Consider the following 25,727-nt stretch of genomic DNA (forward strand, 5'->3'; position numbering starts at 1 on the left):
TACTTAAAAAAAAAAAAAAAAAAAAAAGCTGGTGAAAAACAGCCAGAATTAAATAATTTATTATAAAGAAACTTTTCTCCAAAATGTTTCATCAACATATATAATATTTTAATGTACTCAGAATGAGAGTAGGAAAATGTCTTACTTTACTGTGAAAAACGAGGAGGAGATTCAGGTGACAACTTGTGCTACAGAAATCTTGTTTACAAAACAGGAATGTAGATTGGGCAAGTGACCGGGCTAGCCAGTTGGAGCTAAACTTTCATTTCTCCAAATAAATGGAGAGAAAGAAATGTGACATATACTAACTTTATACATTTTCCCGATATCAAAATTGGTCTGGATGATTAATTAATTAAGACATTTTAAAATTCTCTTTCTACTCCTAAGTAACTGGATAGAACAGTCATCAACGGGGAGTGGAGCTCTGGTGTCATTCAGTTAGGTGTAAAATGCGCTCTCTCGAGATGCAAGTCCTTGATTTCCCTTCAAGGCACAAGTGCATTTTTGACAGACTGGGGAACTCGACTTGCATAGTAGTCGTAATTCCTCAGCGTGGCCAGGACTCCCGCCGAGTTCATGTGCTTCACTTCCTTGTTATACTGAAGGGCATTTCCATGGATGTCGGTTAACTTGCCTGCAGAAAAAACATCAGTACAACGTCAGTGGCTGATCGGATCATTATGTTTCCAGTTATTTCTAAGTGCTTCTTCCTTCCAAATGTAATACGGGCCAATGAATTCTGGATAAAATAAGAAAGACAATGAATGACCACAAAGGTTAAACATGAATGCACTTGGAACTGAAGACTGCAGAGAAACCTAACTGAAGGCCAAATCATTATTTTTTTTCTGATGAAAATAATTTCACTTAGCATCTTCAATTTATACTTCTCAGTACCGGTTAATTTCTCTTTTCCCGAAGTGAGATTTTTCCTATTTGTTATACTCCATCACCACTCTTCCTGGTTTCAGAAGTGTTTTCTTCATTCTGTCTTTTATTAGTAATACTTTATTCGGTCAGAGGTTGTTATGTTCACAAAACATAACTGTTACATTATGGTTTCATTTAACATTCTAATGACAATGGATCATGAGGTGATGAATTTAACTTCCTTGTCATGTAATTTGCTAGTGAGATAGTGATATAATAATGTACCAAGAGAAATGACAGAGGAAAAATCAAGTGTTTAAGAATCAGTGTGATCTGATGTCTATTTGAAATGGAAAAACCATCCTGCTAGGCATATATTTGTAACATTTTTGCAGTCAGATTAAAAAAATTCTAATTCTATGATCTTTAGCATCGTACTGAGATATTTACCAATATCGCCTTAAGAGAAATTACTGAGATGATATGATGAATATCTTGTTTTTAAGGAAAAAAAATCCTAAAGGCATTAGGTCACAAACTAATAATGGTTTAAATAAATTAACTGCATGCAGACCAAGGCCCCAAAGAAAAACTGTAACTAAACAAAAATGGATTAGCTGAAAAATCTACTTTCTCATCTATGGAATGCAGAGCGTGGACTAGATAAGCTCCAACTTTCCTTCCGTCTTCCACAGCCTAAGAGACCAGGTAAAGTAGTATTACTGAAATACCATATCCGAGCATAATCTAAAACTGTACATAAACTGTAATTCCCACAAGTGAAATGGACTGACCTCCCACAGCATGTAAAATAACTTCAGGAGCACAGGTATCCCACTTCTTACATCCAGGACTTGCAAATACGTAAGCAGAGGCTTTGCCTTCGATCAGCTGGATAATCTGGAAGGTTAAGATAATAATTACCCCTCGACCATGACGTGACTGGGGCACAAAGAGAGAAGCTGCTTGTTTTTATCAAGTACATTTCAATTTCTGTCAGACTCAACTTAGGTTAAAGCCTTCGAGCAGGTGCAAGGACACGAGCATCCCAACAAAAAGAGAGGATACGTGCTTAGTGCTGTAGTGATCCGAGGGGAAAGTGGTCAGGTCCACTCCAGGGAGGCTCTCTGCACGGTCTCCACTTCCAAGTTAGGAAAATAACGTTTGCTTTTTTTATGTTCTTTTCCTTTCTCACTCTAAAAAAGTAATTTATAATTTGTTGTAGAAAATTAAAGTTTTCTAATCTTGTAAAGATTTGACCATTATTACTTAAAGGATGCAGAAATATCAACCAGTGCAATGAGTCTAAGCTGTAGTGAGTCCTAGTTGATGCGGGATGTTGACTAGTCTAGCAAGCAGTTTCCTAAGTCTTTCTTTTGGAAGCATATCGATTGCTGTTTGGGCCACCAAACTATGAATTTTTAAAGGGTTGTCTTACTATCTCCTGTATATTCATACAAAACCAAGGTCACTGAGAGAAACTGCGTGACTTTTTTTTCTTTCTTCTTTTTAGCGCCACACCTGCAGCATATGGAAGTTCCCAGGCTAGGATTGAATTGAAGCCACAGCTGCTGGCCTACCACACCACAATCCACCAACCTAGGGTAGGGATCGAACCCACATCCCCATGGATACTATGTTGGGTTCTTAAGCAGCTGAGCCACACAGGGAGCTCCAAAACAGTATGACTTAACAGTAACTTGCTATCAGCTTTTCATTAGTCATTTGGCTTATTTTCTGGTTACAGTGTAAAATAATTAGTACTGTAAGACTCAGACTTAAATACTGAGATGAAGAGACCAGCCTGGGAGAATGAGGAAAGCCTCAGTGAACACAAGTAACCCGTTATTCTTCTGAGGCCTCTGTATGCAAGGACACTGTCCCGCCATGAAACCCTGCTGTAGGCTCTGAGTGACAGCTTTCTCTTTCCTTAAAGGAATAAGTGTCAAGTCTTCTTATGCACCAAGGACTATGCCAGGTATCCATTTTGAGGGAAGAGGGCCTGTAGCTTTCATTAGATCCTCAAGGAGGTCCTCCGGGAACGTTAAGAACTGCGCGGTCGCAGGAGAAACGGCAGGGGCTGTGCAGGGTGGGGACTGTTCTCACAGGCAGTGCTAAGAGGGAGGATGGGGTTTTGCAGGTAAAGAGGAGGAGCAGAGAAAAATCATATTTCAGGGACTACCAGGAATATTATTTTTACTTGGAAATGTTTTATTTTTTCCAAAATATTGTTATTTTGAAACTTCCATTTTTCATCCTCTTGTAAGCAAACACTTTCAGAAAACCTAGTAGTAGCTGATGATCGCTTTCAAAAGGTAGGTGAGGAGGAGAAACAAATTCCATTCAGTCCACTAAATATTATTACTCGCCTCTACTGTGCCAGGCACACGAGTGGGAAATGTGAGGGCTTGGGGGTGCTCAGGGGTCAGGCTATGGAAGAACCTGGATCTCATTCTCATAAGCGTGGCGTTTAAGGTGCTGTGAAGTGGACTCCCCTGAGGATTTGGGGCAGGGGAGTGCCATGTGGTGAGTTCTGCATTTTCTTTCTTTTCTTTTTTGTCTTTTTGCCTTTTCTAGGGCCATTCCCACAACATATGGAAGTTCCCAGACTAGGGGTCTATCGGAGCTATAGCCACCAGCCTACACCAGACCCACAGCAACGCAGGGTCCAAGCCGCGTCTGCAACCTACACCACAGCTCATGGCAACGCCAGATCCCTAACCCACTGAGCAAGGCCAGGAATCGAACCTGCCACCTCATGGCTCCCAGTCGGATTCGTTAACCACTGAGCCACGACGGGAACTCCTCTTTTTTATTATTTATTAACGTACAGTTGATTTACAGGATGGTGTCCATTTCTGCTAAGTTCTACATTTTCATCGCCCTGCGGCACTGTGAAGACATGGCACTGAACAGAAGGACCACTTTGGAAGCTCCTGTGATGTCTGGGTGAAGGATGATGATAGGTTTGAACCAGGGCACTGGCAGTGGAGATGGACGAGACCTTCAGGAAAAATTCAGAAGATCCACAGGTGGGACCTGATTGGCGGGATGTGCGGAAGGGGGTGCAGGTGGGCTTTCAGGTGGAGACAGGAAGGGACGCACATCCGGGCACAGGCAGAAAGAGGACGAGTTCAAGCCGGGCGTGCTGAATGAGAGATACGCGAACTGGGTCATCATGACCACACCCAAGGGGCGGTCAGATGAGAAGAGCTCCGGGCTGGGGTGGAGCTCGAAGTGTGAGGGTGGGGGCCTAGGTGAACAAATTGGGGGGGGGTGGGATCCAGGAGGGGCAGAAGCCCATCTTTAGAGTCTATAGAAGGAAGGCCCAGGAGGGAATCCAAGAGGTCTCTGAGAACATAGGGGCTTGCTGGAGGCACAGGGTCTTAGTCAAACGACTTACGTCATCACAGAACACTCTTTGATAAAAAGAGCCTTGAATCTTAACACTGAAAAAAAATTAAAGTGCTGCTGAAATGTGTTTTTAACGGCAAATAAAAATCTTTAATACCTTCTCCCAAACTGTTATTTCACTTTTTTTTTTGCTCTTTTTTGGGCTGCACCTGCAGCATATGGAGGTCCCCAGGCTAGGGATTGAGTCAGAGCTGCAGCTGCTGGCCTACCACAGCCACAGCAACTCAGGATCTGAGCCATGTCTGCAACCTACACCAGAGCTCACGGCAACACTGGATCCTCAACCCAGTGAGTGAGGCCAGGGATCGAACCCGCATCCTCATGGATACTAGTTGGGTTCATAATCCGCTGAGCCACACCGGGAACTCCCCCCATTCTGAAACTCCGTATTTCTGTCAGTGATTCGGCTGCGTTTCAGGGGGGACGGTGGACGGCCATTCGTACCTTATTTCCTGCTCCTCCCACTCGAAGCACATCATCAGGGTTCATAGCCGTCACACAGTCCATAACCAGCTGGTTGCTGTGGGACCGGGTGGTTGTGATAATGTGTTTCCCGGCAGGCACTTCTTTCAGCTGGAACCCAAAGGCACCTAAACCTAAAACTCCCCAGATGGTTCTCCCCAACACAGCATCTGGTCCTGCCTATGGAAACGGGTGAAACAACAGCAAAGCTTGTCATCATCACGTGGAGAAAAATGGTCACTGTAAATAGAACATTTAGTTATATGAGCAGTGTGATTGTTTTAAAAAATGAAAACCCAATGTTACAAAGTACAAAAACAGTATCACTGACAAATTTTCCTGAGAGAAACAACTGATTATTCTCTTTGTTGTTTAAAATAATTGGATCAATAATTCGGTTTCAAAGGTACTGAAAGAAAAGGGCCCGCTGAGGCACAACAGGATCAGTGGCATCCTGGGAGCACTGGGATATGGGTTCGAGCCCCAGCCCAGCGTGGTGGATCTGGCACGGCCTCAGCTATGGTTTAGGTCGCGAGTTTGGCTCTAATCTGATCCCAGGCCCAGGAACTCCATGTGCCCCGGGGCAGCCAAAAATGAAGAAAAAGAAAAAAGGTACCGAAAGGAACTTCTGATTCTTCCCTGGAGCCTCAGGAAGGACAGTATCACTCATTCCTGTTCCTCTGGGAATTATCCAACATCTCATTATTGCATTTGAAAAGAGCTGTTGGCCACAGTTCTGTAAGTCCCCAGGAAATGAAATACTGTGTATTGTTTGCTGCTTTTCATTGTCCAAAGAGCCGGAAGGATGGTGGTTACCATGGGAACAGGTAGTGGTGAAAATGCATTGTGCTGCTGTTGAGACGAAGCGACTGAAGAGGCCGATGCTGAAGAGCGGCCGTGGATAACAGGGTGAAGGATTTTATTGACCAATTTCAGTTGGAAAATGACAGGGATAACATGATCCCAGAATCTGTAGGTTTCCTATGCAGAGCTCAAAGAATTTTCAACCACGTTGTTATAACTCCACACCTCATACAGAAAAACGTAACCTGTGTTTCACGGAACATAAATGTGCTACACAAAATGACTAGCACGTCGCCTATGGAAACAGCATGACATCAGCATGGCAGGTGTGCGGACATGTATCTCACGACTAAATGCACCAAGCGCCACTCTAAGGCTGTGCGAGTGTCATCTCATTTAGTCCCCACAACAATCCCGAGGAATAAGGACGATCATCCTTCTTTTATGGATAAGAACACTGAAATTTGGAGCCATAAAGTGTCCTGATCAAGGGCTCTGGAAACACTGTGATCAGACTCTGGCTTGTCTGTGTTCAAAGCCAATGATTCTCATCACCAAACTCTACTACCTCGGTTCTCGTCAAAATGCTTTCCTACAGCTCATCTTATTTCACTGTCAGTTCCCTGGATGCTCTGACGTGAAATATGCTCATGTTGCAGAGCTGGTTCCCTGGGAAGTGGGCTCTGAGAGGGGAAGGAGGTTTACTAACCAGTGCCTTCAGGGTGCGCACCTGTGGAGGGGGGCGGCAGTGGGAACCTGCCAAGGAGACCCTGGGCTGTGATACAGATAAAACAGCTCCCCTGGGGGGAGCCCTGGAGCTAGAACGGCTGGTGGGCTGGTGCCAAACAGAGAACACTTCCACCAAGAGGAGAGGCAGGGCCCTCATCCCCTCCGATAACCAGCTACTGGCAGTGGGCTGCCTGGGGAAGCGCTGTGTCCCCGGTGAGGCTGCTCCTCACTGGTGAGGCTCTCCTGGAGGAGGCTGACGCTGAAGGCTGTGTGCTGACAGCCCTCCCTGCCCACGGGCAACAGAGGAAAGAAGAACAAGCACTGGGCGCTCAGTACAAGGCCCTGTGCTTCCCTGTTCCCTCTTAGCTGTCTTTCTGTCTTTTCTAGGGCTGCACGTGCAGCATATGGAGGTTCCCAGGCTAGGGGATGAAGCAGAGCTACAGCTGCCTGGTCTGCGCCACAGCAACACAGGATCCCAGCTACATCTGTGACCTACACCACAGCTCACGGCAGCGCTGGATCCTCAACCCACTGAGCAAGGCCAGGGATCAAACCGGCATCCTCACGGTTACTAGTCGGGTTTGTTCCCACTGAGCCCCAGTGAACTCCTTGTTTTTTTCTTTTGGCCATGCCTGGGCCAGGGATCAAACCCACACCAGAGAAGTGACCTGAGCCATAGTAGTGACCATGCAGGGTCCTTCACCTGCTGAGCCACCAGGGAACTCCCCCGTTCCCTCTCGAATCTACACTACAGGAGAGGCTGGGATTTGGCTGTACTTGCTCATTACGCTTCAGCTTAACTGCTGAGACTAATTTCATCTCTCAAGGAAACTATTTATTAATTCAATGCTCTAGTTGTTCTGAAAAAGGAAGGAAAGCAAACTAAATGGTGAACATGGGTATTTCCTGTGCAGATGAACATGTGGGCACAGAGAGTGGGGCTGTGGACTCTGGTGCCTGTGGCAGTGAAGGCATCTCAGCCTCCCGTGCTGTCTCTCTCTTTCAAAGTCTCTACACCGACTGCCTGCGGGCAGTAGAGGCGAGCACTCCCAGCTTACTGAGGCGTCAACAAGACTCGCAATGGTTCGGAAGCTGGTTCCGCTCACAGACTGGGTGGCTTCACCCTGCCCCGCTCTTCCCTTCCAGTGCCTCCAGCTTCAGCATCTGGCGGGAGCAGCAACCAAGTCTGAACTGTGAGGTCTTTTATCCGGCTCAACACAGCAATAGAGAGCAATGGCTACGAGTCTGGACCAGGGTTTGGGTCCCACATCTGCCACTGACCAGCTAAGGCAAGCTACCTCAGTTTCCTCTTCTTTAAAACAGGGATAAAGGTCTCCTTCAGGGACTGTGGACTAGAATGAGGTAAGGCCTGTGAGTCCCTGAGTCTCGCAGTACTCAGTGAGCTCCTAGTAAATTTTAGCTATTATGATCATGATGATCTCATTTATTTTATAGTCGCATTTGCAGCATGTGGAAGTTCCCAGGCTTGGGGTCAAGTCAGAACTGCAGCTGCTGGCCGACATCCCAGCCACAGCAATGCTGGATCTGAGCTCCATCTGTGACCTACATCACAGCCTGAGGCAGTGCCTGATCCTTAACCCACTGAGGGAGGCCAGGGATCAAATCCACGTCCTCGTGGACACCATGTCTGATCCTTTACCCACTGAGCTAAAACAGGAACTCCAATGGTGATGATTTTAAACTGAATATTCAGCCTTGAATACGACCAACATAGCTGAGCAATCTTTTTACTCGCTGCAACACATTTTAAGGCATAAGCAAGAGAAAAAAAAAAAAAAGGGAAGGGAGAAGAGAAAGCAGAGAAGGGACAGGTCACAGGGGAGAGAGGCAGAACTGGGAGAATGAATGGGGCCATGGGATGGACACTGCAGTGGCCCCAAGTTGCCCACCTCTTTTCTACCTCCTAGTGGAGCCAAAGCCTAACTGTTTTCCTCACCTTTGCTTCATTCTTGGGTTCCCTTAACTTCTGATTTTCATTGTTCTGTGGAAAACGAATACAGATTTTTCCTAATCTTAGAAGTGATGGAAGTTATTAACAACTCCTAAGCACTCAGAGCTATTTATGATGAAAGGTGCCATGCACGGTAATATTATCTCTGAATTAAATGCCTCTCCTTTAAGTAACAGTATTAGTTCACTTTAAAATTTACGTCATAACCACAAACTGCCTCTGAATATAATACAGTATCAACATTAGAGTCACAGAAAAGAATTAATGGAATCTTAAGCAGTTCAGTATGAGGCTTTTCCAATAATAAATGCATAACCATTTTTGCGAAATAATCATAAGCACATGATGATACTTAAAAAGTTATCTTCATACAAATGGCAGGGAAAAATCCTCAATTTATCTTAGAAGTAGAGATTAATCTTACCCTTAACTCAAAATTCAGAAGCAACAGTCCCCACTCTGGTTACTTTGTTTCTCCCAAGTTCTCTCAAGGTCACATTAACGCAAATACCTTAAGGATTTTATTTCAACAATTTCCTGTAACATTTAACATGATCAGGCACTATATTCCTACTCCGGAATTACATTAGCCTCTTGTTTCGAAGGAAGCCAGTTTGTTGGGAGTATAATAGAAAGTCAAAGCAGATGAGAGAGACAAAATAAGAGAAAAGCGTGCATGAGCGTATTTAATTAAGACTATAACTGAGGCACCGTTTCGTATCACCTGGAAAACAACATGGCGAGCATCTTTTCTTGGTTGAAAGGTTCATTTCTTCCGTGTGCTTCAAGCACCACCTGGAAATCAGGTGTCTCAACGACCAAGCTAATCAAGAACCATATCAGTAATTTCCAAAGTTTTGCTTCTGGTTTGAGTCATAAGGCATACATGAAAAAGTCTGTGTAATACATGGTATGTCTGTGTGTACACACGTGTACACACACACACACACACACACACACACACACACTCTGCTGGTATCAATACACACACACACACACCATACACTGCTGGTATCAATACACACACACACACACCACACACTCTGCTGGTACCAATACACACACACACACACACCACACTCTGCTGGTATCAATACACACACACACCCACACACCACACACTCTGCTGGTATCAATACACACACACCCACACACCACACACTCTGCTGGTATCAATACACACACACACACACACACACACCACACACTCTGCTGGTATCAATACACACACACACACACACCACACACTCTGCTGGTATCAATACACACACACCCACACACCACACACTCTGCTGGTATCAATACACACACACACCCACACACCACACACTCTGCTGGTATCAATACACACACACACACACACACACACCACACACTCTGCTGGTATCAATACACACACACACACACACCACACACTCTGCTGGTATCAATACACACACACCCACACACCACACACTCTGCTGGTATCAATACACACACACACACACACACCACACTGCTGGTATCAATACACACACACACACACCACACACTCTGCTGGTATCAATACACACACACACCCACACACCACACACTCTGCTGGTATCAATACACACACACACACACACACACACACACACCACACACTCTGCTGGTATCAATACACACACACACACACCACACACTGCTGGTATCAATACACACACACACACACACACACACACACACACACACACACACACACCACACACTCTGCTGGTATCAGTACACACACACCCACACACCACACACTCTGCTGGTATCAATACACACACACACACACACACACACACCACACACTCTGCTGGTATCAGTACACCCAGAGGTTCTGACTCGGTATGTCTGGGTTGTAACCCGGGACTCTATTCCTTAAAAAGCTCCTCCAGGTGATTCTATGTGGAACCAAGCTAGAAACCACTGGATGAGATTACATTAGGACTCATATAACACCATAATTACTTATCTACTAAAATATTTTGGCCTTATTTGTGGTAATACCTGGTAGTTGTAATATGGCTGGTTAATAACTCCTGCTATGGCTTTTCCTTCATAAGCAATTCCAATAAGAACCGTTACATTGTCAAGAAGACCTATAGGGAAGAAATAAGCATCAATTATATAACTTTCTCATGCTATGACTCATCATCAGCACATCAATTGCTCCAGGTTATTTTTGCAGTACAGGCAAGAAATTTGCAATGGTTCATCCATGATCAAGCCTACTTCTGACAAAATACACAAATTATAAGAGAGCTGGCTAGAGACAGAAGTAGGGACTATGGTTACTCGAATGTTTAAGTTGACCTGATACACATAATCTCATGAGTACAATCTGTAAACCAAGTAAATAAAGCAGCCCTAAACCCATGAAGCCATCATCATTAGATTCCTCTGTGCCCCCTCTACCACCACCTGCCTCACTCCGGCCTGATAGATCACTCTTGACTTCAGGATTACCCTCATTTTAAGCCTCTAAATTTTCTCACAGTGGGGTCAATGATCTAACAAGCAGCTCAATTAGAATTAACGGGCTTGGAGTTCCCGTTGTGGCGCAGTGGTTAACGAATCCGACTAGGAACCATGAGGTTGCGGGTTCAGTCCCTGCCCTTGCTCAGAGGGTTAACGATCCGGCGTTGCCATGAGCTGTGGTGTAGGTTGCAGACGTGGCTCAGATCCCGAGTTGCTGAGGCTGTGGTGTAGGGCTCCGATTCGACCCCTCGCCTGGGAACCTCCATATGCCGTGGGAGCGGCCCAAGAAATAGCTAAAAAAAAAAAAGAATTAACGGGCTCAACTTTTTTTCCCTTTTAGGGCTGCACCTGTGGCATATGGAAGTTCCCAGGCTAGGGGTTGAATTGGAGCTGCAGCTGCCGGCCTACATATGAGGCAGCTTGCAGCTGTGCCAGATCCTTTAACCCACTGGGGTGAGACCAGGGATGGAACCTGCATCCTCATGGGTACTGTATCAGGTTCTCAACACACTGAGCCACAGCGAAACTCCCCAGGGCTCAATGTTTTAATAAAGATTCTCAGACTCCTCCCAAACACAGTGAATCAAAATCTCTGGAGGTGGACATCTAAATAAGGTGCTTAGGTGTTCTTACTCTAAAGCTGCCTAGAGCTCTCCTTTTTCTCAGTGGATTAGAGAGACATTTTCAGGACACACGCACACATACTATGGGATTCATTTACTGGAGATAATGTCTCAACCAAAGACAGAGACAGTTTTCTTCTAGTAATTATGAGAAATTTTCTTTAAGCCAGGAAGCTGAGACCCAATATAAGAAAAACCTGCATAGATCTTCAAGTCAAAAACAAAAATCTGGAGTTCCCGTCGTGGTGCAGTGGTTAATGAATCCGACTAGGAACCATGAGGTTGCGGGTTCGGTCCCTGCCCTTGCTCAGTGGGTTAACGATCCGGCGTTGTCGTGAGCTGTGGTGTAGGTTGCAGACGCGGCTCAGATGCTGCGTTGCTGTGGTTCTGGCGTAGGCCGGTGGCTATGGCTCCAATTCGACCCCTAGCCTGGGAACCTCCATATGCCGTGGGGGCGGCCCAAGAAATAGCAAAAAAAAAAAAAAAAAAATCTAAGCTTCTGCTATGCTCCTAAAACCTACAACTCCAGTGCTGAGCCTGATCCTTCTCCCTTTCTTGTTGCCAGTTTTGTTTTCATTTGCTGCTTTCGGATTTTGCTCACCTCGGATGGTTTCAGAGAGGAGGAATACTGTGCTGGGTTTCTAAAGCCATCATGAGAGATGAGGCTGTGACGAGGACGGCAGTTCATAGGTGAGGGGGGTAACGGTGGGGGCGTGGATTGGTAGTGGTGGCAGAGTAAGGCAGTACTGCTACACTTTCGTCATTTTTCTACCCCAGTAAAGCAGGGGCTCGGTATAGTCCCTTTGGTTACACCGGTTTAATGTCAGTTATTCTTACCTAGGGGACATTACAACTGAGGGGCTGGTAGAGTGATGGGGACATTGGTATTTGAAGGAGATTGAATGTTTACAACTAAACTTCATATGCTGGTCCTGCTGCTGAAAATACAAATTCAAAAGAGATACCAACCTTCAGTATATTCTTTGGTACCATCCAGTGGATCAACCCAGACGACAAGCTAAAAAAGAGGAAATATCCAAAGTATATGAAATAAAAAAAAAATTAATTCAAACAGATTAACTAATACTGTATTTTTCATTTTGGAAATTCTACTATGGATGACTTAAGCCAAGGCCATCAGTTTTGTAGTAAAAAAAATAAAGTATTTTGTAATAAAGAATGCCAGTGCAACACTGTAAATCAAAGTGCTTAACTGGGGAGTTCCCACTGTGGTGTAGGGGCTGAAGACCTAACCGCAGGGGCTCAGGGTGCTGCAAAGGTGTGGGTTTGATCTCGGCCAGTGCAGTGGGTTAAGGATCCAGTGTTGCCACAGCTATGGCATAGTTTGCAGCTGTGGCTCAGATCTAATCCCTGGCCCATGAACATCCTGAGCTCTAGACAGTGATAGGAGGAAAACTTTAAAGTGGCATCCGAAATGCTTTGAACAATGTGTGGATGCTACTCATTTTTATATTTAAATACTGATGATTTAAGAAAAATAATGACAGTCTTATTATCGTAAGGACACAGTGTATATTCGGCAAAGAAACATGAATGGTTTATAAAACTGGCAGGAGAATAAAAAGAAATTTTCTCTTCTTAGGATTTTTAATATGATTTAGGATATGCAGCCATTAACCACTAGAATTAAAATGTTTAATGTGAATCTGTGAGGGCATATTTCTGATGCAAGATACCATGTCTTTTTTTTTTCTTATAATCTATATCACAGAACAAAGTACCTCATTCAGAGTAAGTGCTCAACAAATGTGTATTAAATAAATTAAAATCTGAAAAATTAAGGAACTATGACAGTTCTCTGAAGTCATAGATTTTAAGCAACTATACAAGCAAACACGGTAATTTTTACGGCCTTCCACAGACATAAGGTAGCAATCTTTTTCATCTCCTTCCAGCTCTAATTACCAACAAAATGTTTTACTACCAACCCCACTAAATAATAAATTAGATTTTCTCCCTCAAAAGTTTTTTTTTTTTTTTTGTCTTTTTAAGGCCACACCTTCGGTATATGCAAGTTTTAGGCGAGGGGGTCAAATCAGAGCAGCAGCTGCCAGCCTACACCACAGCTCACAGCAACACCGGATCCTTAACCTACTGAGCGAGGCCAGGGATCAAACCTGCATCCTCAAGGATACTAATCGGATGTGTAACCACTGAGCCACGACGGGAACACCTCAAAGTAGCTTTAATAAGAGGTTTAGAGTGGAGAGGAAATCAATAGGCTTAGAGACTGAACTTGAATATCAACAGGTGAGACATCCTACTTGGCTGCCGGCACTTCTATGTTGGCGCTGAGAGATAGCAAGTTCCTGGCTGCCTGTACTTTAAAACTACCAACTTTTCATCATTGTGGCAAATTTTAGTTCCTTCACTGTGAGAGAAAGTGAAGTTAACAGAGAGGTAGGCGGTGACCTGGACCACATACATCCTCCTCCTTGATGGCGCTGTACTGTGACGGGCAGGGCTGCTTCAGGATCTCCTCCCACTGGCCATCTTCAATCAGCTCCTGATCCACTTCTTCAGGAGGCAGATCCTAAAGCAGAGAACACCGGTGAGGACCGCAGCTGTTTCCCGTTTCCGGAAGACCCCTTGTCTCAGCACCAAGAAGAAATGCAGCATCGTGACTTTCACAGTCCTTCCTGTGCACCGTGCCTGCCTAGCGCTTTTAAAGCAAACGGAATACAACTGCGAAAACAGCCACACCTGGCTTATCAGTTGACGACCAACTTCATCATCCTGGACCAGGATGAAAAAGAAGACAATTTTTAGGTGTTATACACTTATTTAACCAAGTGGCTCTGACAGCTGTGTCTAACTCTCAGTTCCACTAGATGTCAATTCCTTCACCTTCACAGTATTCGTCTTTGAGTAAGTATGCAGACAAGCCTTAATTCAAAAAAAAAAAAAAGAACCCAAAACAGAAAAAATAAAACCCATTTTATTTCCAAGTTCTAGACTTCTGGCCATCTTACACTTTGTATGCTCAATGTCAATACAGTAACCACATCGTCTAGGGTCAAGATGAGGCATGTGGCCTTAGATCTGGACCAAAATGTTAAAATCAGACATTTCCTGGAAGTTCAAGGACCATGCCACCTTTGTGTTCAAACACTCGATATAATGCTCAAAATCATAAAAGTAGTATATAAGTCGTTAAAATAGCAATTACAAATCTTATGGTAAACAGGGATTTAAAAAACTATGCTATCCATGGCAAGTCTTACCTCTTCCCCTATAATTGTCAGTTTGGGGAACTTCCGTGCCAGGGAAGAACATATGCTCATCTGAACTAATCGGTCGGCCTTGGTCTGCAGGTCCGTCGCACAGGTCTGCAACAAAACGCACATGCCAGCAGAACGAACGTGCAGTCGGCTGTTTTCTGATGCCGAATGCGTGAGCGTCGGTACCATTTACATTTCACTGCCTACTTTAAGATTCATGGAGCTTAACATCATGAATGTGTTTCTTGGTTTAGTTTTTCTCATGGGATTTACAGCAGTTAAAGTTTGGAAAGGGGCTTTTATTTATTTTAAATGATTTTTATTTTTCCATTATAGCTGGTTGACAGTGTTCTGTCAATTTTCTACTGTACTGCAAAGTGACTCCATCGCACATACATATATACATTCTTTTTCTCACATATCCTCCATCAAAAGTGACTATAGTTCCCAGTGCTATACAGCAGGATCCCATTGCTTACCCTGGAAAGGGGCTTTTAAATTATTTGGAACATTTTCTCATCCAGTTAAAAAAAATTCTCTTTATGGGGAGCTCCCACTGGGGCTCAGCAGGTTAAGAACCCATAGAGAGTTGAGAAACCACATAGTTTCCAAGAGGATGCAAGTTCGATCCCTGCCCTTGCTCAGTAGGTTAAGGATCCAGAGTTGCTGTAGGCTGCTGTGTAGGTCGCAGATGTGGCTCAGACCTGGTGTTGCTTTGGCTATGATGTAGGCCTGCAGTGGCAGCTCCAATTCAACACCTAGCCTGGGAACCTCCATATGCAGATGTGGCCATAAAAAGAAAAAAAAAATCCTTTTATAAGATCTCTAGATTAATCTTTTGCTTAAACAGGTTGACAGCCAAGAACTTCATAACTTTTCAAGACAGTTAAAGCTAAAGTTTATATTTTCAGTTTTTTTTGGCCCCACCCATAGCATGTGGAAGTTCCTGGGACAGGGAATGAACCCATGCCACAGGAGCAACTTCAGCTGCCATAGTGACAATGCCAGATCCTGAACCTGCTGAGACACCAGGAAACTTTTTGAGTTATTTAAAAGGTATTCGTTATATGTATCCTTCCATAGATTCCACTCACTAAACCTAATTCTTTTTTTTTTTTGGCCACACTCACAGCTTGTGGAAGTCCCTGGGCCAGGGATTGAACCCTCACCACAGTTGCAACCTTTGCCACAACTGCAGCAATGCCGTACCCTTAACCCACTGCACCACCAGGGAACTTCCATTCATCCTGATGCTAATCACTCAAGAGGTCCTCAAAACGATTCATTACTTCTTACTTCAAAATTCTTATTTCTAAACTATAATAAATAGGACAATGAATGGCAGTAATTAACATTTAATACCTAACTCACTTACAGCACTGAACTCAATCCATATGTCACAAGTCATGCTTCCTTGCTAGCTTCTTTTCTGCCAGCTTGCTTTCAGAGAATTAGGGTATGTTGCAACTTATACCTGCCTGGTTCAGTGGTTTGAAACCATCTACTCACTTAATCTTAAACAGATTATTTTATCTTCTACAGAACTTGTGTAATACTTAGTAATGCGATAAGGAATGATTACAAAAACCAAAGTCTCTTCTGTCACACTCAAGTTTGTAGGTCATCTCAATGCAAAGAACAATTCTGTGAAAACACAGTGCCACTGAGGCAGAGATCATTGCTTTATTTCTTAAAGAAACTGTGCCTGGCACACAGCAGGTGCCCTAAAAATATCTGTGCAATGAAGCTACTTACAAGAATAGCTTACCTATCCATCAAGATGAGAGACCACAGCCCCAGAGGTAAAAGGACACAGAGACAGCCATTCAACCCTATGAGGAAAGCTGTCCTAACTCCATTTCCTGCTCCTTCTACTAACATAGAACCAGACCTCACCATTCTGGACACTTTGATTTGGAATCTGATCTTGTCTCGTCTCTTTTAAAATGAGGGTCAACAAGCAGATATAGAATATTACAAGTGCCGACCAGTAGAGAGGACAGGGAGAGTATTTTTTTTTTTCCCAACTTGAACGGTGTGAATCTATTACTCTTGAGCCATAGGCTACAAGTGGTCCATTTAGTATCATCAGAACATACAATCCATTTAAATGAAAGTGATACTAAGGAAAAATACAGAAAGACAGGATCCAAAATATTGGCAGTGGTGACATGAAAGATGATGTGGTACTTTTTTTTTTTTTTTTTGCTACTTTCTCCACTTTCTGTTTTTCATAATGGGAAAAAAAATGACACAAATGAAAAGATAAGGTTAGTAGCCTTCCGTAAGTAGCTGTTTTACATTGTTGGTTTATCACTGAGCATGTATATGGTCAGCTGAAACCTCTTTTTCAAACAAATTTGAATCAGACTTACTTATTACGTGAACATGAATACAGGACTTTATCATTATTCCTGTTGTAACGTCTTGTGGAATCTACTTGTCTCAGCGTTTGCAACTAGTCTGAATGCTTATTCTGGGATCCTATACATGAACTAGCCCTCTGAGCCAGTATCCTTCCTATGCCTTCTCTTTCACAACGTTTTTCAAAAGAGGCAGTCAATACATTTTTTAAACTGTATTTAAGTTAACAGCTAAGGAGAAAAAGACAGTCGGGGGCAAGAGTCCTATGATCTGTCCCTAATGACCCTTTCCCATGTTGAAAGTGAATTATGGAGTTCCCGTCATGGCTCAGTGGTTAACGAATCCGACTAGGAACCATGAGGTGGCAGGTTCGATCCCTGGCCTCACTCATCGGGTTAAGGATCCGGTGTTGCTGTGAGCTGTGGTGTAGGTCGCAGACATGGCTTGGATCCCGCGTTGCTGTGGCTCTGGCGTAGGCCAGTGGCTACAGCTCCATTAGACCCCTAGCCTGGGAACCTCCATATGCCGCGGGAGCAGCCCTAGAAAAGGCAGAAAGACAAGAAAGAAAGAAAGTGAATCATGCATAAAATCTGGGGGTAATGTCCTGTGTGACACTGTTCATCCAGTTCTGAGAACACCTAACAGTGGCTCAGGACAGGGGATGGGAATATAGGGTGACTGGATCCTCCTGCACAACACGTGTGGTAGATGACTTGAGGATAGGCGGCTTGGTGCCAGTGCTCTGGAGCGGGACTGCAGTCAGGAGGCCCAGTCACGTAAATAAAGGTTTTTTTTTTTTATTTTTTTTTATTTTTTAATTATAGTTGATTTGCAGTGTTCTGTCAATTTCTGCTGTACAGCAAAGTGACCCAGTTATACGTATATATACATTCTTTTTCTCCTGTCTTCCATCAGGTTCCATCACAGGTAATGGAGGTGGGACCTGGGCTGTACAGCAGGACCTCACTGCTTATCCCCTCCAAATGCAATAGTTTGCATCTACCAGCCCCAAACTCCCCGTCCACCCCAACTCCCCCTTGGCAACACAAGTCTGTTCTCTATGTCCATGAGTCTGTTTCTGTTGTATCGATAAGTTCATTTGTGCCATATTTTAGATTCCACATGTAAGTGCTATCATATAAATACAGGTTTTGAACGTGGGCAGTCTGGGGTCCTTTTCAAAGCAGAAATGGAACCCATATGAACTCAAGTCGCCATGAGGGAGCCACTGATTATTTTGACAATTAAAGTCTATCCAGATTTTTCCAGCCTGTTAGCTAAACGTCAGGGAACAAACGCAGAGGTGGTGAGAAAGGAGATGAGACTGTCAGTACCTTCTCCACGATACCCAGGTCTCCTTCGGCAATAACTCGCCTGACGATCATCCCGGCCTTCTGGGCCACAGCATACGCTGAGGCCACCAACCGCATCAACACAGTGTGACCGCAAGCCATGCTGGGCCCTAAGGGGAAATCGAGAGACACCGTTACTTCCAAAGCCTTCACTTGAATTCGATGCAATCCATATATATTGTGGCTGCTTCAATTAAGTGCACAGATTTTTATATATTTATTTTTTTGCTTTTTAGAGCCACACCTGCAGCATATGGACGTTCCCAGGCTAGGGGTCTCACTGGAGCTACAGCTGCTGGCCTACACCACAGCCACAGTAACGCGGGATCCTTAACCCAGTGAGCGAGGCCAGGGATCGAACCTGCATCCTCATGGGTACCAGTCGGGTTTGTTAACCACTGAGCCATGAAGGGAACTCCAAGTGTACAGATTTTTTTTTTTTTTTTTTTGTCTTTTTGCAATTTCTTGGGCCGCTCCCGCGGCATATGGAGGTTCCCAGGCTAGGGGTTGAATCGGAGCTGTAGCCACCGGCCTACGCCAGAGCCACAGCAACGCAGGATCCGAGCCGCGTCTGCAACCTACACCACAGCTCACGGCAACGCCGGATCGTTAACCCACTGAGCAAGGGCAGGGATCGAACCCGCAACCTCATGGTTCCTAGTCGGATTCGTTAACCACTGCGCCACGACGGGAACGCCAGATTTTTAAATATTTACTAAAAGAGACTTGGAAAAAGAATCCACTTCAGCATTAGCTCACCTAATAAATTCTAGAGTATTCCTTCTCTCTGCAGAGGGGGCATTTTGAGGCCCGGGGGAAACTGGCCGAAGCCTATGAGCATGTGTGAAAGTTTTGTGTGTAAGGTGCTTCAGGGGCTACAAACATAAAATATAATATCTGCCCTTTATGAGCTAATATTTTGATGGGCTGCAAACTGCAACCTAATGTCTGTAACATAAGACTGGCAAGTGCCAAGATATACGAAGAGCAGAAGGGATGTGTGTCTGTGGGAAGTAGTTTAAAAGGAGAGGGACTGCATGTGATTATATTTAGTTTCTGAAACTCAAGGAGTAGTCCTTTAGAGATTAAATAAAATTTAAACTGTTGGTGGAGTTCAGTCGTGGCTCAGTGGTTAACGAATCCGACTGGGAACTCTGAGTTTGTGGGTTCGATCCCTGGCCTCGCTCAGTGGGTTAAGGATCCAGTGTTGCCGTGAGCTGTGGTGTAGGTTGCAGACGCGGCTCGGATCCCACATTGCTGTGGCTGAGATGTAGGCCGGTGGCTACAGCTCTGATTGGACCCCTAGCCTGGGAACCTCCATATGCCGAGGGTACGGCCCTAAAAAAGACCAAAAAAAAAGGCTGATCATTTGGAAAAGTAATGAGTATCAAGTAGCCCCTACCCTATTAAAAAAATATGGCAAAAACAGTCTTTAGACAAATTCAGGAGTTCCTGTTGTGGCTCAGTGGGTTAAGAACCTAACATAGTGTCAGTGAGGATTCGGCTTCGATCCTTGGCCTTGCTCAGTGGGTTAAGGATCCCGCATTGCTGTGGCTGTGCTGTAGGCCAGCAGCTGCAGCTTGGATTCGACCCCTAGCGTGGGAACTTCCACATGCCACAGGTGTGGCCCTAAAAACAAAAGAAGAAAGAAGGAAGGAAGAGACAAATTCAAATCCTGTAATTTTACTGCCGTTTTGGTCTGGGGCTGAAGGACTTATTTCCCCAGCTGTTGAGAAGGCTGGCAGCCAACAGGTAGTCTTTGGGGGCCACCTTTCTTGGGGAATTTATCGGCTGAGAGAAGTCATTTCGCCAGAAACTGGTCCACAGGTGGCGTAAAGGCCACTCCTCACTCCATGCTGGCTTCCGAAGGCCAGTGCTGGGGTGGGCGCTGAGCCATCCTTCCCTCTGCCCCCTGCTCCTTTGTGTTTCCTTCACACTCCCCTCGAAGGATCCCAAGAACACTCCTAAGAAACCTCGTGTGCCTTGTCCTGTGTCTCAGAGGGCTTACAGAGAACCAGCCTGTGACAGCACCTCTCCCACTTCCACTCAGGTCGCCGGGATTTCCACACACTAAGGGAACACAGCACAGGAGACAACGGACAGCCGCAGCATCCATTCAGCAACAGTTATCGTCCCGGTACCACGTTCTGACTGCACACTGGATTTCAGGTGTCTTCAATCTCTTAACATCATTTTTTTCTACCATCCACATTCTGGAGCCAGGGATTATGAGCATAACGGAGACAATGAACAAATGAAATATTTGAAACCCGTCAGAAAGAAGCCAATTGAAACGGATGTCAAGGATTGAATCTCATACTGTGACCATTCACGGTCTGTCTGGAATTAAGATTAAAAATAAAATGGGTCTCTCTGTATTTGGATCCTGTTTATCTTATTACATCACAATCAGACTAGCTTCCTTTTCTTGGCACACTAGCTGCTACGTGTGGAAAAACCCTTTACAACGATTGCTAATTCAGGAACACCTCAAATAGAAAACACGAGAAATAATTCAGCAAACACTGCGCTGACCTACCTCTACTCCCTTATATCCGGAACCAGCCCCGCATCGGATTTATTCTGGACTGGAAAAAGTGGTCTTAGGCAGCTAGTCTACACCTACCCAGACGGCTGAGCACTGAGGATGTTTTAATGTGTGCTGTTAGGCGCATTTAGCCCCCATGTTTTATGCCATGCCTCCTGTGAAACACAGATCATTTGCCCTCACGGGATGGTTTTCTAACTTTTCACAGATCTCATTTACCTTTGAGCCAGTGAAGCAATCCTCCCAGCTCGCAAGGCTTCATATATGACTAAAGCACTTCCTCTTCTGTTTGCCAAGTCCGCGGTATTTTCTTGTCAAGAAAACTTTTAGGCTTTGTCTTTCGACTGCGTTCCTCATAAAATGCATACCACATTTATGAATCGCCATTTAATTGCCAGTTATATAAGAATGTAAAAAATCAGGTTTGATGTACAGCACAATGATTTATAAAGCGATCCCGCAAAACACTTAGCCTAGGAGAAAATATTTCTACCACTTTCTCTAGTTCTTCTTTGGTCCAAACTGAATTAGTAATAAATTATTAGGCTATCCTCTACCCTAATACTTTCCTTACATATGTTTTAAATAAATGAACACAGTTTTGGCTCTTTGTGTAAAGAAAATGCAGTCTACAATCATACTGCTAAAATGCAAAATCTGTAGAAGAGGTTCCTATCAGCCTTTGCAGCGTGACTCTGCTCCAGACCCCAAATGAGAATTACCCCTTCGTGGTAAAGGGAGTATAAAGCAAAGCCAAAAGTCTGACCTGCTTACAGCAGCTCCCGTCACAACTGCCTATTTCCTTCTCTGCCAGTTTCACACCTGCTGGGTCCTAAAACCACCTTTCGTGAACAGGTCTTTCTGAAAGCTTATTCAAAAACAGTATAGCGCTTAAAGGCACAAGCACTGGGCCCTACTTCCTGGCTCCTGCATGCCTTAGCTGTGTGACCTTGGGAAAGCCACTTAAATTCTCTGTGCCACATGGGTAAAATGGACCTAACAAGACTATTATAGAGTTGTGGTCATTATGAAATTAGTCTCTGGCACAAGGGAAGCATTAAATAATATTAGCTAACCATTATTTTGATGACTGTTCTCATCACTGGCTAACTGCAGGGACATTAGGCCAATCAACCTAACATCCTTTTTTTTTTTTTGGCTGCACCCAAGAATGCAGAAGATCCTGGGTTAGGAACTGACCCTGAGCCATAGCAGTGACCATGCTGGATCCTTAACCCACTGAGCCACTGAACTCTCTAACATCTCATCATTTAAGGAAGCTTTACAGCTGCAAACAAGGTTAGCTTAGGACAAAACCAACAGGAATCAAAATGATTCATTTATTCTCATACTTTGGGAGAAGTATCTTGAATTCAACATAAAGGCAGTGATCATAGGAGGATTAGGATCTTATATGAGTTTCCAATCAAAACACTAAGATTATTTATTTTTTGAAATCTAACTATAACAAATTCTGAAAAAAGAGCAATGAGCAGAGAACTCTTAACAATTATCAAAATATGATGTAAAGCTATAGTAATTAAAAGAGTTTAGTCCTGGGCAGAATTTGGGAAACAAACGAATGGAATTAAATACATTCCAGAGACAGATCAAACATACTAAATGTGATATTTTAAATAATGGAGAAAAGTTAATTGCACAAAAACTGGTGGGGATAATCCTTTTTTAAAAGCTGCAATCCTTTTGCATTCTTTTTTTTATAATGATTTTTATTTTTTCCATTATAGCTGGCTTTTTGCATTCTGTATATTAATGTATATTCCATATCAATACATGATTTTATTTAATTTTGTTTTTTTGTCTTCTTAGGGCCGTAGCCAGGGCACATGGAGGTTCCCAGGCTAGGGGTCTAATCGGAGCTGTAGCCACTGGCCTACGCCACAGCCATGCCAGATCTGATCCATGTCTGCGACCTATACCACAGCTCATGGCAACACCGGATCCTTAACCTACTGAGCAAGGCCAGGGATGAATCCTGTGTCCTCATGGATACTAATCAGTTTCGTTTCCGTTGAGCCATGATGGGAACTCCCCAATACACGATTTTAAAAGCCATACAGTATGGATAGAAAACATGGGTGAAAATGTTTTATAAATTTGGAAAAGGACTTTTAAACATAACTAAACCCAAGAATCCATTATAGGATATATTGATAAATATGACTGCACAAAAATTAAAACATCTACATAGCTAAAATAGCATAAACAAAGCAAACAGATGACTGACAAAATGAGAAAAAAATCCAGTATCACATACTAAACAAATGAGCTAATTTTTGTGACCTAAGGGGCTTACAAATATCAACATGCAAAAGATGAATAATCCAATGGAAAAATGAGCAAATGGCACCAATAGGCAATTCTTGGAAAATAAAAGCAAAGGCCATCAAATCATGAAATGCTCATTATTATTACTGAACTCATTAAATGCTCATTATTCCACTAATAATGCAAAAACGCAATTTAAATCAATGAGGAATGATTGTTCATTTCAAGACTGACTTAGGTAAGAAAGTTTGCCCAGTGTTGGCTAGAGTGTGAGGGAAGATCTTCCTGAGCATTATTAACAAGGATGTAAAAATGGGGAAACCTCCTTTAAAAAAATCTTATTAAAAGTCAAATGTACCTATCTTTTGACCTAGAAATTACATTTTCAGGGACACTAAATAAATTAAGCAAATCTACAGCCAGAAAAGGCAGTAGGAAGAATGCATGCAAATTTAACGAAATTTAATTTTAGGCATAAGACGGTCTCTAAATCAGGGTGCACTAAAAGAAGCCATTGTCCAGGTTTGCCTTATTTCAACAATATATAGCCATAAAAAGACCCCAGGGCAAGAAAATAACAATACAGATAAACGATCAAAAGCTGGATTCCGACACTCAAGAATCCAGCTCCGAAATTGGAATATCCGGAGAGGCGATCTGATTCACGTAATTTTTAAAAACATAAACCCCTTCAATCTCTTCACTTCTGTGCAAAGACGTGGAGTTAAGAGACCAATATACTACTCAGATCCGCCTAAGGCCCCGCGCTGACCCTCAGGGGAGAAAATTACTTACGGTGACAAGACTGGGATCAAGTCAGACGAAAGACACTTCAGGAATAACCAAAAAAAGTGTTATCAAGCCACAGGTCCCCACTGCGAGCAGTTCAGCGCTTACACTCCTTGGATAGGTCAGCAGTGCATGCTGACCGGCCAACCTCAGCTACTGAGCATGCGGGAAGTTCGGCGCAGGCGCAAAACAGCTACTTCGCCGTAATTGACGCCCAGGTCTGACTCCCGATCCGCGGTAACGTCCGCTTCTCCGTGTTTTCGCCAAGCTTTCCGTAGGGTCCAGTCACCTGAAATCTATACTGAAGGTGTAGCCACTCTGAAAGATTCTGTTCTGCTTGCAGGTGTCTTCCAGTGCACTTTGTGTTGGGTGGATTAGTGATACCGCCCTGCGGGGGAGGGTGGCTACCCAACCTCGAAACTCTGGGAGTCCGTGGACTAGCTTCAGGAGGTCGGGACACCCCCACCTCGGCTCCCCGTAGAAAAACTTTACGCTGATTTGTGCTGCTAGCGCTTACGTGTGTGTACCACGTCTTCTTTATCCATTCATCTGTTGATGGACACTTGGGTTGATTACATACCTTGGCAATTGTAAATAATGCTGTTAGGAAAACTGAAGTACATGTATCTTTTCAAATTAGTATTTTTGTGTTTTGGGGATATATCCCCAGGAGTGGAATTGCTGGATCACGTGGTGGTTCTATTTTTAGTTTTTTGAGAAACCTCCACACTTTTTTCCACTGTGGCTGCACCAATTTACATTCCCACTAACAGTGTGGGAAGGTCTAGGCCTTTTCTTAGAGCTTGGGCCCCCAGATTGGAATTTTGCTTTATCTTTGCTGATGATGAAGAGCCATAAGGCACCATCTGCATCATTTTGTAGGTTAAACACTTAGAAAAACTCTTAACAGCAGAATCTTTATCAATTTTTTACAATGTTCTCCCTACTACTTTACCCTTTGCGCAATTGAACATTAGTTCGTTTTTGCTTTGTAGAGACTTGCCTTAACTGGATTCTTTTGAACTTCAGCTTAGTTTTTCCTAAAAAAAGTTGTTTTGGGGGAGAGAACAGTTAGTGAGCAACTTTCATTGTGCTCTCATGTAACTCCCAAATTTCTGTAATTCGAAACAAACAATTTCTATTAAAAACAGCAGAAAGGGGCATCGACAAATGGCTACCCTTACATGGAATTTTAGTTTGAGAAGGTTGTATCTACAATCTTATTTGATTTCCATAATAACTCTGAGTTAAATCAGACCATTTATTCTATTATGTTAAAAATATATGCATAACAAAACTTTTCATCTTAACCATCCACTTGTGTTTCTAATTAACTTATAATTACATAACAAGTACAATTGGCATGAATAAGGTTAAGGATAAACAACTGACTGTAGACCCAACAAGCGGGAGGAGAACTATGCAGGGGCCCCAGAGAGTAGCCTTCCGCTCTGATTTCTCAGTGTACCCTCAGTGCGGGGTTCAGGGGGAAACAGCACTATTGCAGTCAGCAGCTTGTTATGTGGAGGCTGGCTGTATTCGCTGGAGCAGTGTTCCCAGGAGGTAGCCATCAGCCCCCGGTAGCAGTTGAGCACTTCGCAAGTAGTCCAAAAGGAGATGTGCTGTACTTAAAAACACGTACCAAATTTCGAAGATTCAGACAGATTTCATATTAACTACATGTTTAAGTGATGATATCTTGGTCCTATTGGGTTAAATAAAATGTATTCTTGAAAAAAGACAAGGTCACTGAAATAGGAGCCAAAAGGGCGGGCCACA

The 25,727-nt window shown here is 43.7% G+C and overlaps 1 protein-coding gene and 1 long non-coding RNA gene across 11 annotated transcripts; one reads left to right on the forward strand and one right to left on the reverse strand.

Annotated features, from left to right (window-relative positions):
* Positions 44 to 24,283, reverse strand: BPNT1 (3'(2'), 5'-bisphosphate nucleotidase 1). Of its 10 annotated transcripts, none has more exons than XM_021064316.1 (11): positions 23,955 to 24,130; positions 20,354 to 20,535; positions 18,305 to 18,432; positions 14,610 to 14,714; positions 13,811 to 13,918; positions 12,334 to 12,382; positions 10,271 to 10,362; positions 8,240 to 8,284; positions 4,732 to 4,929; positions 1,668 to 1,773; positions 44 to 637 (listed from the first exon to the last, which is right to left on the reverse strand). In XM_021064316.1, the coding sequence occupies exons 2-11, from the start codon at positions 20,436 to 20,438 to the stop codon at positions 489 to 491; spliced, it is 1,065 nt and encodes a 354-aa protein (XP_020919975.1). In that variant the 5' UTR covers positions 20,439 to 20,535; positions 23,955 to 24,130; the 3' UTR covers positions 44 to 488. The 10 variants fall into 10 exon arrangements, with proteins under 10 accessions (XP_020919975.1, XP_020919977.1, XP_020919982.1 ...); XM_021064318.1 differs by lacking the exon at positions 8,240 to 8,284 and adding an exon at positions 21,090 to 21,214 and having other exon boundaries at positions 23,955 to 24,126; XM_021064323.1 differs by lacking the exon at positions 8,240 to 8,284 and adding an exon at positions 21,090 to 21,214 and having other exon boundaries at positions 20,331 to 20,535; positions 23,955 to 24,126.
* On the forward strand, positions 3,787 to 20,700 carry LOC102165479. Its single transcript, XR_001304261.2, has 5 exons — positions 3,787 to 3,905; positions 7,429 to 7,644; positions 11,930 to 12,054; positions 13,378 to 14,253; positions 20,373 to 20,700. It is a non-coding gene; the product is annotated as an uncharacterized LOC102165479 (long non-coding RNA).

The sequence above is a fragment of the Sus scrofa genome, chromosome 10 (genome assembly GCF_000003025.6).
Source record: "Sus scrofa isolate TJ Tabasco breed Duroc chromosome 10, Sscrofa11.1, whole genome shotgun sequence".
Taxonomy (NCBI): Eukaryota; Metazoa; Chordata; class Mammalia; order Artiodactyla; family Suidae; genus Sus; species Sus scrofa.

What these genes read in the sequence shown, in the direction of transcription:
- BPNT1 (XM_021064316.1), bottom strand. Translation starts at nt 20,438, where the DNA reads ATGGATGCTGCGGCTGTCCGTTGTCTCCTGTGCTGTGTTCCCTTAGTG. An exon ending in ACCTGGGTATCGTGGAGAAG is followed by an intron (nt 14,715 to 18,304) that starts GTACTGACAGTC and finishes GTTTTGTTGCAG; the next exon opens with ACCTGTGCGACGGACCTGCA. An exon ending in TATTTTACATGCTGTGGGAG is followed by an intron (nt 638 to 1,667) that starts GTCAGTCCATTT and finishes TTTTTTCTGCAG; the next exon opens with GCAAGTTAACCGACATCCAT.